Raw genomic sequence first — 17,500 nt, forward strand, 5'->3', positions numbered from 1 at the left:
GTTCTTTCGTCACACTCCTGTGACCGCATCAGTGGTCCTTTGTTTTCTTCTCACTTACTTGTGACTCTCCTTACTAACCGTCAGCCATTTTGTATTTCTATTGTATGTCTTCATTTGCGCATGCTTATATCTCTATGTGCGTCTATGTTTATTTAGTGTGTGTGTGGGGGGATGCCTGTAATATTTCTATCTTCTGTTTATATACATTCTTGTAATTTGTATTTTGTTTTTGTTGTTGTTGCTTTTGTTCGAATTTTGTTCATGTGTTTACATCCACCCATTATTATCATTACATATGCTTGTATGTATGTATAACAACAATATTAGTAATAATAATAATAAATCTAATCGAAAAAAATCGAAAAAAAAAAAAATATATATATATATATATATACATATATATATATATACATATATATATACACACATATATACACATATACATATATATATATATATATATATATATACATACATACATATATATAGTTATTCATTTCTATTTCTTTAATTATCTGTGTATTTATTATGTTTGCAGGATCCACTATCGTCATATGTTGTGGTGTGTGATATTGCTCCATTCTAGTTTTCTATTCAGGCTAGGTTTATTTTCTATTATATGTGTAGCTTCTGTAATTTGTCTAATTGTTGCATCTGTTCTATGTGTGGACAATATCTTAATCTCTATGTTATTGATTGATCCCACGTGTTCTTGTTCGGCGTGTTGGTACAGAATCGATGAGCTTTTACCTTCCTTGAGTTGTCTCCAATATTCATCCACCCGCTCTCCAATGCTTCTTGCTGTTTCCCCTACGTATGTTACTGTCTTGTTACTGCATCGTCCCTCTATACATCTTATACTATAGACCACATTTCTGGCTTTACAGTTTGTTTGTGGGCTAAATCTACATACAGTGCAATAGTTATCCGTACAGAGAGTTCTACTAAAAGGATAGGTTCTACCAATTATAGATCTGATAGGGTTGCCTGGCTTTTCAACAACCTTAATTCTTAGTTTAAGTTTATCTAGGGTCCTTCTAAATCGGTACGCCAGTTCACCTCCAGGGGTGGTGTCAACGAACATGACACTCTGGTATTTATGGCTATCATACCAAGAGTTGGCCTTCCCTATTTTCTTTTTTGTCCTTTCTATAGTGTTCCATGACTTGTTCCTATAGAGTGGGCAAATCCCATTCCTATCATTACATAATATATTATCAAATTTCTTCATGGCTCCTTTGTATACTCTGATCCTTTCTTTATGGCTGTAACCTGAGAACTGCATGCGGTGAATGAAATACTGTATGTGTCTCTTTAATTCTGTAGGCTCGCACATGCGTGACACATTTCTCATTATTCTGACGAGGTCTGCCATCAAAATATTGAATTTGGCATTGCCCGCAATGGCTGAGTTCCGGTGGATCAGGTATTTTGAGGCCATAGTATGAATGAAGGATTTGGGTTTTATTTTTCACAATTTCTAGCCAGAGTTCAGTGTCTAGTACTGGTAGTCTATGGTTGGGGTGTTTAGTGGGGTAGTCTATTGTGACCTTAATACTCTGGTGGATGGAGTTAGCTATTTGCTGGATGCTCTCCACAGTATTAGTTTCTATTACTATATCAACATTACTCTCTTGTGGGGGTGCTTTTACTACTATATTGATATCATCAACATAGCGAGAGTACATGTTTACGAGTATGGATTTCTGCAGTAGGCATTCTTTAAGCCTTCTGTCCCACCATACCATGAAGAGGTTGGCCACATCACCAGCGATACTAACACCGATGGCTGCCCCCTCGTCCTGGGCATATATTTTATTATTAAATTTAAATGTGTGGCCTTTTAGGGTAACTCTTTAACTCTTTATATATATACATATATATATTTTTTTTTCGATTTTTTTCGATTAGATTTATTATTATTATTACTAATATTGTTGTTATACATACATACAAGCATATGTAATGATAATAATGGGTGGATGTAAACACATGAACAAAATTCGAACAAAAGCAACAACAACAAAAACAAAATACAACTTACAAGAATGTATATAAACAGAAGATAGAAATATTACAGGCATCCCCCCCACACACACACTAAATAAACATAGACGCACATAGAGATATAAGCATGCGCAAATGAAGACATACAATAGAAATACAAAATGGCTGACAGTTAGTAAGGAGAGTCACAAGTAAGTGAGAAGAAAACAAAGGACCACTGATGCGGTCACAGGAGTGTGACGAAAGAACTTTGGCCGAAATAAGATTAAGATTAATGTAAAAAATAAATATCACTGAAGCAAAATAACACCAAATATATAGTGCGTGTGTTTTTATTGGCTAAACTGGCAATATGACCATTCCGAAATATAACAATATATATATATATATATATATATATAAGTTGAGACCCCCTTCGGTCATGACTGACCGTGGGATTGCACCTAGGAAGTTACCCTCCCAGGCACAAGTCCGGGCAAAGTTGTTTATGGAAAACCAACAGTCGCCCATGCATACCACCTTCCCCTTCCCCTCTTCATGCCACCAGTGTTATCCAAATGAAAGGCAAAGGCCGATACAGCTTGGCACCAGTGACGTCGCAACTAATTTTTGCAACTGAGTAAACTGGAGCAGCGTGAAATAAAGTGTCTTGCTCAAGAACACAACACGCAGCCCGGTCCGTGATTCGAACTCACAACCTCACGATCGTAAGCTCGACGCTCTAACCACTGAGCCATGCGCCTTCACTTATATATATATATATATATATATATATATATATACATATATATATATATATATTATATATATATATATATATATATATAATATATATATATTATATATATATATATATACATATATATATAACATATATATACATATATATATATATACATATATATACATATATATATCTATATATATATATATATATATATATATATATATATATATATATTATATATATATATACATATATATATTATATATATATATATATATATATACATATATATATTATATATATATATATATATATATATATATATATATCTATATATATATATATATATATATATATATATATATACATACATATATATGAGCATACTGATAATTTTATGTCAATTCTAGTGTAGTTTTTAATCATGTTACTTTCACTGATTTTATAGTTATTAAATATCTAGCCAAATCTTAAATATTTTTGCATCATCCCTGAGACTATCTCTCAAATTTTCTAGTAATAGAGCAACAGCTACTATCTCACGTAAGTTATTGCAGTTAGTAGAAACATTATTGAAAACTGATGAAAATTAATGACCCATTCTTCTTACCAACCAGTTAAATTTTCTTTAGACCCATTTTATAGTTATGACAGCTGAACAAGAAATTGTTATCTACCCATTAGTTTGTTCCTGTTACGCACTTGCTGCTGCCAATATTCTTTTGTATATGTGTAATACAAGAACGAATGACGTCTATTTATGAGCTAGATTTTCTTAATCTCTTTCCTTCGTTCTGAGAGCTTCTTAGAATAGAAATATTTCATTGAAAATATAGAATACCATTCACAAAGACGCCTCATTCTTCCATCACATGATAATTAGATCTGTTGTTGGCATATCAATCAAAAGGTGATATGACGAATACAACTTTGGCATGTTAAGCTTTATATAAATTATACGAAACAGCAGTTCGCTAGAATCTGTATTCTTTCTCTAGAATTCTTTGCATGAGATTGTATGTAGCTATTTGTGTATGTTTTTTTTTCTGTGTGTGTGTGTATAGTATGTGTACGTGTGTGCGTGTACGTGTACTGAACATCTCAGTTGTTGTATGCCAACACTTATTTAATAACTTCAAGTAAATATTTTTGCCAAATATATAAGTAGTTAAAATATTTTTTTTTTTGCTCTGAAAATATATTATAATTATTAGGTAGTTTAAGCATAATACCTTTTCATACTGAAGAATCCTGTGACACCAGTTACTATGCAAATTATAAAATGCCACAATAGGATATATTTTAGTACGACACTGTCATAATCATTTCAAAGTGGATAAAATTAACTCGGAAATGACAAAACTAAAAGTTCTGCACTTTTAGCAACTAGAATACGACATAGATTACAGAGTCAAAGCGGGATGTTCTTGTATTGGAACCTAATTTTAACTTTAAGACGCAGTAAGACGCTCTAAGATGCGCTAAGATTTAAGGGACTTGTCCATTCACATGTCAGAACGTCAAGAAGAGATTAAGAAATGAAGATCGACATAGCCTAGAGTCGTAAATATACCATTATCCATTCTTATGTCGAATCAGTGAGAGAGAGGGAGAAAAATAAATGATTTGTATGCAGACTCTCTACGAGTGCTATTGTTTGTAATAAACACAATTTTCCTTGTTTTAATTAAAATATCAAATCAGATATCTACATGAATGTGGGATGAGAGGGTGGGTGAATAAGGTTTGTTGTAAATTTCTGACATAGTTTCAATCAATCAAATGTTCTAAGTGAAGAGAAAAGATTTATTCACTGCCTGGCCACATTTATATAACTATATATGTATGCAAGCGTATATATACGTGTGTGTATGTGTGTGTGTGTGTGTGTGTGTGTGCGCGCGCGCATATACAGATATATATTTATGCGTGTGTCTGTGTATCTGTGTCTATGAGTGAGTCTGTGTGTTTACATGTGTCTGCGCGCGCACGAGTTTGCCTGTGCCTGTGTGTTTGCTTGTATATGTATATATAATTATCATTTTGTCTTCAAGCAATTACTGAATTATCGAGAACCAGTACATTTGTATAAAAAGGAAAGAAAACGCACAAACACCTTAGCTTTCCATCCTAATCATTCAATTCCATCACACAGTAGAAATTGCAATAATAAACAATAAATAAATAAGAAAGACAAAATACTCTGCCTGGTCTCAATGAAAAATTATCTACTTTCATCGATTTCAACGCTAAAATATTTTGCTTGGGGCAGTCATTTCTTTCTTGTCGTAGTGTCTTTTTTTTCTCTCCTTCTTTTGTCTTTTATTTCAATAACACATCTTTCAGAGATATATGTTTTACGTCAATCGACATTATTACTGAATCTGTTTAGTAGAATCACACCAATCGGAACACATTTATATGTCGCAAATCTTTTCATTTCTTTGTATTCACGTAATAGAATATCAATGAAATGTACCTTGTTTCTTCCATCATTTCTATGAACTATCAAAACTACTTAACTAAGTCGATTTATTTCATTTCTTTCTATCTTTCTTTATCAATTTATCGTTCTAGACTCAAGAAAGAAGAAGTCCGTATAAGATCCAGGGCAGAGCTTCTGGAAATGAGAGAGCAATGGCGAAGGTTATTATTATCTTTTTATAACACTTTATTCATATATTCTACATTCATTTTTATCAATGTCATTCTATTCATGATTCATCCTTTCTTACTTTACCTATTTATTTCTTCCTACATTCTGTCCTAAAATGTATCGTGTTCAATTTCTGCATCATTTTACTACCAAATAATTGAAAACAATATATTTAATTAAATCCTTTTAAAAATATTTTAGACAACGTCAATCCGAAACTGCAAATCTTTCGTGAGTTGAAATTTGATGTACTTCTAAAACTGATAATAATATAGCGGAATGCTGTGTCTTGGTTTTAATGCTTGCTTTAATAACGGTAGAATGGTAGAATGGTAGTGTTTTGCTTATATCATATCATATCACATATATATATATATATATGTATATGTATGTATATGACATTCAGTAGACTTCATACATAGAATGTTGTTGGCTAGTCGTTTTGAATTTTCAATAAGTTGATATTTTTTTCAGATTTATGAACACAATGTATATGAATGAAAAATAATGTGTAAATATATATATATATATATATATACATAATATATGTATATAATATACGATATATATATGTATATATATATATGTATATATATATATATATATATATATATATATATATATAATATATATATATATATTATATACATAATATATGTATATAATATACGATATATATATAATATATATATACATATATATGTATACACACAAACACACACATATCAGCATAGAGTAGTTCGAGTGAAGCCTTTTGTGATAGTTGAGGTTAAAATTGAAGTTGTAAAAAAGCCAATGCAATGCAGCCTGAAATATTGGAGTGAAAAGATGAGTAATGAAGACAAAAGAATTGCTTAAACTTTACCTTATATTTTTGTACTTCGGTCTTAATGTCCTCGTTCTTCACGTGAAAGTGAAACATTGTGTTGAACTGGTATTTTTACTCAGATACGTGAAAGAGTTTGGAAGCTGGTATTTGCGAGTTGGAATCAAAAGATAGCTAAGAGGTATTCACACTGCACAACTTGCTTATTTACGATTTGAACATGTTCTCGAAAGCCTCTGTAACTGCTGCAATACCTACAATGAATACACCGTTCGAAAGCTACATTTACTCATCAAGTAACACGTGAAATCAGACATGTCCACCATTTAAACAATACATAAAAGAAAAAACCACATTCGGAACACATTAAGACAACAGAATGTAACATCGGCCATTTAGGGTCATGAGAGCCATCAAAGCCATCGATCAACAACAAACGCGAATTACGCAAGGTAAATTGTTTATAGTAAGTATACCATTCTATGCATGTCCACTTCCTCCTATATATATAAAAAAGCTTAGCAACACGACACCATCCTACGTTCTCTCCAGCCGCAGTGTTATTAACCTCGAAATATCGGAAAATTAGGTAAAGTGTAAGACGTTGTTATGTCAACATTATTTGATTACCACTGTGTTTTCATTCCTATGTTTTGATGGGCATTGTATTGGTTTTCAAACATCTTTTTAACTCGATATATATGTCATTACAATTTGATGTATGGTTCTGCGTATTGTATATCTTACAATTGCCTATACCTCCCACCTTTTCTCTTGCTCTCTCACTTTTTTTCTTTTTTATACATGTATGTTCACACACACACACACACACATACGTGTATATATATATATATATATATATATACAAATACGTACATACACATATATGTACTATATTCAAATGCATACATATATATATATATATATATATGTGTGTGTGTGTGTGTGTGTGTGTATATACATATATATATATATATATATATATCTATATATATATATATATATATATAGATATATATATATATATATATATAGGGATTCATAAATACATGCACACATACATTTATACATATGTAATATACATAGATACATGTTTTTTCTCTTAATTCACGCTTTTCTATAGAGTGAAATAATCTTACCCATTACTTCATTTTATATACACATATGAGCATATATGCTCGTACCCATACACACACATCAATTAATTATATATCTGCAAAGAAAGAATTTCCAGCAACTGATTTCTAACAACTGTTCAGATCTATCGAATCGCGTCGTCTGTTTTATTGTGGTTATTGTTCTTGTACTTGCTTTGGGTTTTTTATTCTTTTTTGATAAACAGAGAATATTTGTGCAACATTATAGATACAGGATGATAGTATCAGAGTTATAGAAATTTGACGATTATTCAACTTTTTCAGAACATGTGCAAACTGTTCCTAAAAAATCTTATTCTAAGCTCGTTTCCTCTTGAAAAGAATCAATCTAATGGAATATCTTACGAATTCTCCTTGAACATGAAGCCAAATAGCATCATAGATGGCCTTCGGCGTTAAAGGAATGGTATAGTATTATGCTATATCACAACTTTGTACCTCTAGCAACTTTGTGCAACTACCATGAATTTTTGATGTTCCATATTACACATTGCATATACGCTTTTAAAGGGTAGCATGGATCTCGTTTTGTGGGAATATTCTTTTCTACTCTAGGCACCGGGCCCGAAATTTTAGAGGAGGATTCCAGTCGATTAGATAGACCCCAGTACGCAACTGGTACTTAATTTATCGACCCAGTAAGGATGAAAGGCAAAGTCGAACTCAGAACGTAAAGCCAGACGAAATACTGCTAAGCATTTCGCCCAGCGTGCTAACGTTTCTGCCAGCTCGCCGCCTTCGTTTTGTGGGAATATTCACGTTATTTTATTTGCAGGTTACGTATTTTTCTGGCATTCCACTACCATGGCAATAATTTCTGTCACACTAATTACCATACATTATATATCTCGTTCCTTAATTATTACTATCATTTTTATTCTACAGCTGTAAGAGAGCCAGCTCAAAATGCTTAGTGTCATTCCGTTCGGCTTTATGTTATAAGTTCAAATCCCACCGAGATCGACATTGCCTTTCATCCTTTCGGGGTCGATGAAATAAATACCTAACACGTACTGGGATTGATGTAATCGACTAGTCCCCTCCCACAAAATTTCAGGCCCTGTGCCTAAAGTAGAAAGGATTGTTGTATTAAAACTTAACTCATAAAGAAGATTCAAATGTAGTCAATAGAAATGGCTAAACTCAGCAGATTTGTGGGTACTTTTTACGTGAAGAATCCATGAACGGATTCATTTTGGGATGTACATATTGCTTTGCAAGATAAGGAAGCATTCATTATATATATGACGTACTTCTGATCCTACTGCTCCTTTTGTTGACAGTGATTCTGTACAATCTAAACGGGCTGCGCAGCAATTGTAATGGTGGTGGACACAATCGACGCTTTGTTCAGTTAATTCTTCATTGTATCGATTCGGCCGTCTGCAGTTCTAGTGATAAAGTCACGCAAATAACTAAACTGGAATATAGCTAACGTCCAATATATGCGCAGATAAAGTAAATTCAGAATAAATCCCATCGCAGTGTAAAATGTTTCGTGGCAAAGTAATCTATATATATAAAACTGTAGTTGTGTGAGTGTCTGTCCCCTTCGATTTAGATTCCTAACTACTCCCACATTTTGCGGTGCAGTTTAACCAAATTCGGGTATCTTATAGTCGTGCTTAATATCGAGCCCGGCTGGCTATTAGCGCGCGTCTACGATGAGTCTACGATTTTAAAAATAATTTAACATCATTTTTTATTCCATTTTAATGCATAATTTTTCGTGTGTCGATGGCGGCGGAGTTGGCGTCCACGCTCAAACACCTGCACCTGTGTTTGCTTCTCCCCCTTCTTCCCTCATGGCTTGAAGACACCAAAACAGAAATGGCTAAGAAAGCCCGAATTGGCATCTATAAGGGAAGTAACTCTCTAAAAATGCTTATATAGTTATTTCCCTTACAAACCCGAGCAACGCCGGGCGATACTGCTAGTTATATATAAAAGTATACCGTCAAGAATGTTGGAGTATAAAAATTCTGGGAGTTTTCCAATAAGCTTTCACATGCTGGAGATACAGAGTTTGTGTCAAATACGCCCAGTATCAATCCTAGAAAAGATCAACACATCAATAACGCATTACTGTCATGCTTTATTAACACACAATTCCATTAGCAGAACTTTAAGTTTTAGTGTTTAAACAAATATTCAGTAAATGTCAAGGGAAGAATGCGCTAGACGAGATTGATTAAGAACATATGCGGTTTATTGATTTTGCTAGTAATAATTTTATCATAAGTCTGTGTAAACAGCATATGTATAAACCAAGCTATTCTATATTTTCATAAACATTCCCTCCCGATTTTATTCTAAAACAAATCAAAAAGATTCTATATACTTTTGATAAAATATTAGAAATTCAAAACATTAAAAAAATATTGCATATATCACCAAGGAGTGAAAGATGTTCTCATCCTGAATACTTCAACTTTCAATTCACATAGATTTGATAATATAAACACACGTAATACATACATATATGAGAGCTATTGATATCTAGAAGACCCAAAGAGTGGCAGGTAACGCTAAGTAAGTGCTTATAGACAGACCGTAGTTGAACTCTTGGTTCGATAGTGATACGAGTGAGGCGTCTAATAATCCTTGTATAAGTATGCGTATAAGTCTTGTATTAGTATGCATATATATATATATATATTAGACAAAATGAGATAACAAAGCCAAGGTTGTGAGGAGTTTTCAGGACATTTATAAGGAAAGAGATATAGATATAGTCTTACGGCTGTTTCTGGGAAATTATGGATATCCCTTTATCAGAGACTATGTGAGATGTTAAAAAATATTTGAGTTCCAAATAAGGAATTATTATGGAAAAGGGAAGATAGAGGGAAATAAGATAATGAAAGTAGAAACACAAGTGTATATTCGTTCCTATTTATGTATTACCATTTTGGCTGTTTGGAACCCTACATTGGCTGTTCCAATTATATTTGTTACAATGGATTAATGTCATTAGCTGTTTGTAACTTAATGGATTAAAGTGTTCCCAGATCAACCCTTATCGTTAAGGATCCAAATGAAAAAGGAACACCCAGTGCAGGGCTCCAAGCAATGTAAGTATGGAAACGCACGTAGGAACTAATTATCCTTTCCCATTTAGACACGACGCCGGAAATTTGGGAGAGGGGGACAGTTGATTGTATCGACCCCAGTGCTCTACTGGTACTTATTTCATCGCGCCCGAAAGGATGAAAGGCAAAGTTAATTTCGGCGGAATTCGAACACAAAATGCAAGGACGAACGAAATGCCGCTAAGCATTTTGCTCGGCGTGCTAGCGATTCTGCCAGCTCGCCGCCTTCACAGGAACTAATAATATAAACTTGTACTTTCGTGCAGGACGTGGAGAGGGCTGTGTCTCACCAGGTCTAAATTGCCCAACCCAGCGCCCCGACGACTCCATCAGAGACTTCAGGAACATAGGCATGACATAGCATGCCATGGAATGACAAGGCATGGCATATATCTACAAATATACGGGTTTTGGATGAATGAATGCATGGATGAATAGATGAACCTATGTACGTAAGTATGTAGGAATTGCTATATCAACCAACTGAAGTTCGTAAATAATAATAACTGAATTACTATTTTCTTCTGAAGATCTAGTATTTTAATGTTATTATATAATCATTTACGTAAAAATTACTGCATCACATACTAGACTTTGCGTGTGAAAGACGCGTAAACATTGCAATTTATGATGTTATCATGAAGGTCTTTGATTCTCCTGTTTATTACATTAGCAACAAATGTCACTTGGATATAAAAGTAGTCGTTTGAGTTACGGTTAAAATCCACTGGACGGGCGTTCTCACAGCTTCCTTTTTCACAATTTCTCAAATAATTCATGGCTCAGGTTACAACGAAACACACATTTCCAAATTGCCATACTGTAGTACCGAACTCTTAACCTTTTTATTAAGAAGTGAACTACTTCTTAACTATTCTCCCATTCTCTGTGTATATGCATACATATACATATCTATGTGTGTATGCGTGTCTGTGTGTGTGTGTGCGTGCCTGTGTGTGCGTGCGTGCTTGTGTGTGTGTGCGTGCTTGTGTGTGTGTGTGTGTGATACGTATATATGTACATATTTCTGAATGTATGTAAGTCTGTATATATTCTATACAAATCTGTCCGACGAACGGGAACGTGAAGCTCTGAGTTTTTGTGATATTCTTGCTGCTTATAATAAAGCATATTACTCTACCTCTGGTATTCGAATACTATTTTTCTACCTTGTTTCACATTTATGTGCTTACTCCGGCATGTGTGTGTGTGTGTGTGTGTGTGTGTGTGTGTGGTGTGTGTGTGTGTGTGTTCTTCAAATCCAGCGATTTTAAGGTAATATAAATGGCTTCCAAGCGGAAAGCAGACTCGCCTTATACTGTTTCGATGGCATTGGTCAAGAAATTCAATAAAATGATTATGCATAACTAACGTTAAACCCCTTTTGGAACGTCTTTTTTAACCAGTATTTCTAACAACTACTAGTATTTAGTATTTTACACAAAATATTTCGCTTATTAACTGAAAGGTTCTCGATTTCAACATGTTATAACACTTCTTTAATCAGTCCTAGGAATATGAGAAACACTTTCAACTATAGTTTTATTTGAACATATACTGAGTTAATTTGCAGTGAAATATTTTGTATCGCGTTCTGTTCATGGTTACCACTATTAACATCACACAAAGCAATATACACATTTTCTGTTATTGGAAACAAGCTTAGACATTTTCGGGAGCTGTTATTAGATCATCGAATCAATGTTACTGGTACATACTTTACTGACGACAGAGAAAGGTTAAAAATTCTGACAGGCTTTACTTGGATTTGAAATCAGAAAGCCATTCCTATTACTGGTTCGTTAGCTCTTGTTTCGAGCAAAACGCTGAATTTGTAATGAGTAAAGGGCTGGTTTCTAGTAAAATATTGCTATGCTACTATTAATTAATTTTCTTACTAACTTCGCGTGTTTAAAATTTTAATCTAGATCGGTGACAGATGAGCTGAGATGAAAGAAACAGGATGCTGCAGCGCATTTAGTCAGGTGTTTAAACTTTTCTGTTGCATCTTTTTCGTTTTCCAACAAACTCGGTTGAATACTGCTATTAACGACTCTACTCTCAACTTTCTACGTTGAAAATACTCATATAGTTTGGAGAAAGACACACGTTTGGATTAACGGAATCACTGAGATTAAATTTTTGCTGAAAGTAACATAAGAAAAATAAATCAACTAACTGAATTCAATCTATTCTGAGATTTAAAATTCAGCAACTCGGTGTTTGGTCATGTCTTCAAAAAGATCGTAGAAAATGTTTATGCAACGTATCAGTATTGGGAAAGCATTCATTATTTTTGTGATAATGGGCAAACTGTTCTTCAACGGATCCTTTTTGAACAAACTAAAATGTTTCTATCCACGTGGCGAACCAGTTTTGTTGACAGAGCAGATCATTAATCAATATTTAGAGTATAATGTTCTTTAGATCAGCTGCTTCGAAATTTAAATGTGAGAAGATTTGTATGCATATCGTCACATGGAAAGAAAAGCCGACTTAGATTGCATAATGGATATATTTTATGCAGAGTTGTTAACATTTCGTTAATTCACTCCTCCGACATTAGCCGAGTTTCGAACATTTCCAATGAAAATTGATGGAAATACTACTTATACAGTCTCTGTAAGATCATATTCGGAATTAATTTATAATTTTTCCAATAATGCATATAATCAATATAATTTGAAACACACGGAAAATAGCGTTGTTATAACTTAAAAAAGTTTCTTCTACTTGATTAAAGCAAATTTCCGGCCTTAAACAAAATATGTTTTGATACCATTCACCTATTTCTTTAATACCCACAAGGGGCTAAACACAGAGAGGACAAACAAGGACAGAGAAACGGAATAAGTCGATTATATCGACCCCAGTGCATAACTAGTACTTATTTAATCGACCCCGAAAGCAAGAAAGGCAAAGTCGACCTCAGCGGAATTTGAACTCAGAACGTAACCGTAGACGAAATACCACTAAGCATTTCGCCCGGCGTGCTAACGTTTCTACCAGCTCGCCGCCTTTTGATGCCATTCACCTATTTGTCTGTGCTTCTTATTTCTTTCAAACAATATGAGAAGTGAAAAATCACATTCAGATCCTAATATATCCCACAATTATGTCATGAAGAAACGAAAACGAGAAAATATATTTGTTTCAATTTTCAGTCGCAGCTACTCCAGTTCATTTACAGTCAATGCCTTTTATGAAAATGAAATTCTAATCCCTCTACGCTATGAAATCTAAGTTTGTGTTCGTACATAAGAAATCAAAGCCAAGTAGAACTGTAAGGCAATTAATTGAAATACGCTATATTTGCTTTTAATGTAAGTCATTATTCTCCAATTTTCAAGTGAATATTTTTTTTTACGTAACAGTAATTTTCTCTTATCAGATTTCATGTCATTTGAAATCCATTTCTAAATTATATTAGCAACATAAATAACAAGTAAATGCTACAGCAAAACAGCCAAATTGAAATGCATATTCAGACCTCAGCTAGCATACATTTAATTTAAAACATGTCTCCCAAGTGCCACTCTACACGTTCGTTTCTAATATTAGAATAAAAAGCAACACTGAGCAGTCGATTAAATAAGATGCCCGCTAAATACTGGGATCGATATAAACGACTCTACCCGAAAATATATGAGCTTGTGTTTATGTTAAAAGTCAATATGATAAAAAATCCTGGTATTCTATAAGGATTGCTTAAAAAATGACTGTGACATTCTAACTTCTTTTATTGTATTAGCGTAGACTAGAATAGAAACTTGACCGTAAATTAATCACACTGAACTTAACTGTAAGATATGCGTTAATTTTAAATTGTTCAAGGCCTGTTATTTTCTTCTCCAGTCTGTTTATCTTTCTCTTCTCTCATCATTTTACAAATGTCGCTGTTTCTCTTTAGGTCTGCTTTGCGTTTATAAGCATGGGCTTAAGTTCCTCCTGACAGTACTGCGACGGACAAAATACCTTATAACTTTTAGTTATGGTTCTTTACTTAGCTCAAATCTCAACAGTATGAACTTGGCCTTTTAGCCTTCCAGAATCAGTAAAATAAAGCCTCAGGCATATACTGGAGTCATTCTTATACGCTTTACTCTCCCCTAAAATCTTTGGGTGGCACCTACCTGTTAGAAATGAATAGGAAAAACTAGTGCCTATCTGGTGGGATTCCATGATTCATTGTCATATAAAAATCAATATCACATTACAATTCGTAATATCTATTTGAATGGGTATTTTCAGAGGAAGAGAATGACTGGTGAGTTGTGATATAGAAGGTAGAAAAGAAAATGTTAGAGATGGTGAACAAGAAAGAGACAGTGAAAGAAAAAGAAAAATCGAGTAGTGTTAATAGAGGCCATCTGTAATGAAAAGAAAGGAAAGAGAAAAAAGGACAGTTTGAGAAAGACAAATAAAAAGTTGGAAATTAAGCTGCAAAAGACAACGCGACTTTATGACGAAGTGAAAGGTGAAAGCGATAAAAACAAGGAGGAAGCAGGGAAAATAGATAATGTGATAAAAATAAATGAGAGATAATTGACAGAAAAATTAAAAGAAAATATTGTGAGAGATAACAAATCGGTAGTGTATATAAGGAGAAAGACGAGAATGGCAGATGTGTTGGAAAGATTAGAAATATGAAACTATATAGCCTAAGAATTTAAACGAAGTTTTATAAGACAAGAATCTCCTCGGAAAGGAATTTACAGTAAATGTAATTAATTGACCGAGAGACTGTAGCGCCTATTATTCTAATCATATGAGGATTTTAGAATCAAATGTGTGGTTTCCTTTTGAATCTAGACGAAATCTAATCTGGCGCTGCTCAGCAAAATTGATATGAATATCACATAGAGTGATTTCATTGCTGGCTCTAAACCCTGAGATGGTGTTCACTCAGAAGAAACAGGAAATTTTAACGTTTATGACTGTTCGATTGTCATTAGTGTTATAACTGAAATCAAATAACTGTTACTCTAATCGATATTTCATGTAGAATAAATAACTACTTAATGTAACCACGAAGCTGAAGATTTTATGTGATGCTAAAAGAGAAATCTTGACGATGAAACATATTAGGGATGTAGGTGAACTGAAATATTTACAACCAAGTAATCAAACGGTACTATTGTTACGTTATAAAAATGGGTCGACAGGAGCTTATCGTTATACTAATACACTTGTCGTTATAGCGGACGTAGTTTTTATTCCAAAAGGAGAACATTTGTTGAACCAGTATGATAGTAGTATGAATTTTATTATATTCATCAGAGAAATTAGAGAGGTAAACTACGGAAACAAACATTATTAGAGGAATACAAAATTAAAACTAGAAATACTACAAGGGGTGCTGAAAAGTTTCTGACTTTGGATAAAGGAAAATACGGTAGGATCGGTTAATTATGATTATATTTGATACGTGCAAACACCCCCCCCCCCCCGTCCAATGGACGGTGCTGAATTGTCATACATTTAAACCAAATTTTCTCAAAACAGCTTGTCCTACCGTTCCATATGCCACCCCTTTGAGTAACACTGATTTAACCTAAATTTGAGACACCAGCAAAAGACGGATTTCGACTGATGTACTTGTGCGTACAAATGCACGTTTCCACGATTTTATCGATCGCATTCTCTCCTGGAATCGATGTTTGTAATTTTTTCAAGACTTATACACGCCCTGATACCGTCGGTATCTATATATATCAAATTTGAGCGCAATCGGATGGAGGATGCCCAAGATCCTAGAAGACAGACACACAGACAGACAGAACGGATTTTATATAATAGATGTTCCCATCTCAAATTCACACACTTATTGCAACGGTCGTTCATGTTTTCTAACACCTGTAAAAGAACTCGGAAAGTTGGGTTTCCAACCAAACCTTTCACGACACTCCTAAAACCAGTATGTTTTCAATACCCCATCGTAGATATTATTCGAGAAACACGGAATGTCATACTTTCCAGTTCATCGTACAATTGTTTGTTCCATTTGCAGTCGCTTTAATAGCTTCAATAGTACATTGTTCAGTGTTAAATTCACTGCCAATTATTTCGTTAATGAAAAGTTATGTTCATTACGCCATTAATAGTAGAATGTATTGTAATAAAAGTTGCATCTCCTTAAGAAATTCTTGTTGCACCATATTGCCAACATATTTGTATAAGTAATAAATTATTTTCCAAATAAAGTATCCTAGCTGTTAGACGTATATAACCCATTATGTGTAATGCAGCATATATTAATTACTTCCATTAATTGCATCTGGGGGATAGACCACGAAGTTGTTCGTAGCTGGATTAGCAATCAGAATACTCTACATATTCATGTACAATAAGTCACCATGAATAAAATGGATCTCCATTCGCGCCCAGCATGACTTCAAAATTTACACGGGCAGAAAAACTTATATAACACAATATTTTTGTTTTATACATTTGAAGCTCTACTTCAGTGGTGCGCATTTTTAATAGCAATCATGAATCAGGAAGCACCTTAACTTTAAAAATATTTTCTACTATAGGCACAAAACCTAAATTTTTTTAGGGAAGGGTATTAATCAATTACAAGTCGACCTCGGCAGAATTTAAACTCAGAATGTAGAGACGGACAAAATGCCGCTAAGCATTTTGTCATGTGCGGTAACGGTTCAACCATCTCGCCGCCTTGCTTAGCTATGATAATAGTTGTTTCAAATTTTGGCACAAAGCCAGCAATTCCGTGGAAGGATGCTAGTCGATTACATCGACCAATCCAGCACTGAACTGGCACTTGTTTTTATCGATTACGAAAGGATGAAAAACACTATCGATCTCGGCGAAACTCAGATCGTAAAGTCGCTGAGTATTTTGTCCGGCGTTCTAACGATTCTGACAATTCGCTGGCTTATGCTTAGCTGTAATAAAGATTTCAAATTTTGGAACAAGGCAATCAAGTCCGAGGTAGTGGCAAGTCGATTGCATCGGCCTAAGTCCTTGATTGGTACTTATTTCATCAACCCCGAAAGGTTGAAAGGCAAAGTC

General features: G+C 33.9%; 1 protein-coding gene across 4 annotated transcripts in view; it reads left to right on the plus strand.

Annotated features, from left to right (window-relative positions):
* The window catches only part of LOC115228412 (GTPase-activating Rap/Ran-GAP domain-like protein 3), a 1,278,929-nt gene that overhangs the window by 714,712 nt on the left and 546,717 nt on the right, over positions 1-17,500 (plus strand). For 3 of the 4 annotated variants that reach the window (XR_005003648.1, XM_036512798.1, XM_029799010.2), the window contains 2 exons: positions 5,312-5,380; positions 5,592-5,621. Coding sequence is in view for 3 of the 4 variants with exons in the window: in XM_036512798.1 (XP_036368691.1) it covers positions 5,312-5,380; positions 5,592-5,621 (99 nt within the window). In the remaining variant the exon portion in view is untranslated. The remainder of the gene's footprint in view (positions 1-5,311; positions 5,381-5,591; positions 5,622-17,500) is intronic. The other variant, XM_036512804.1, reaches the window with a different exon arrangement.

The sequence above is a fragment of the Octopus sinensis genome, linkage group LG2 (genome assembly GCF_006345805.1).
Source record: "Octopus sinensis linkage group LG2, ASM634580v1, whole genome shotgun sequence".
In the NCBI taxonomy this organism is placed as follows: domain Eukaryota; kingdom Metazoa; phylum Mollusca; class Cephalopoda; order Octopoda; family Octopodidae; genus Octopus; species Octopus sinensis.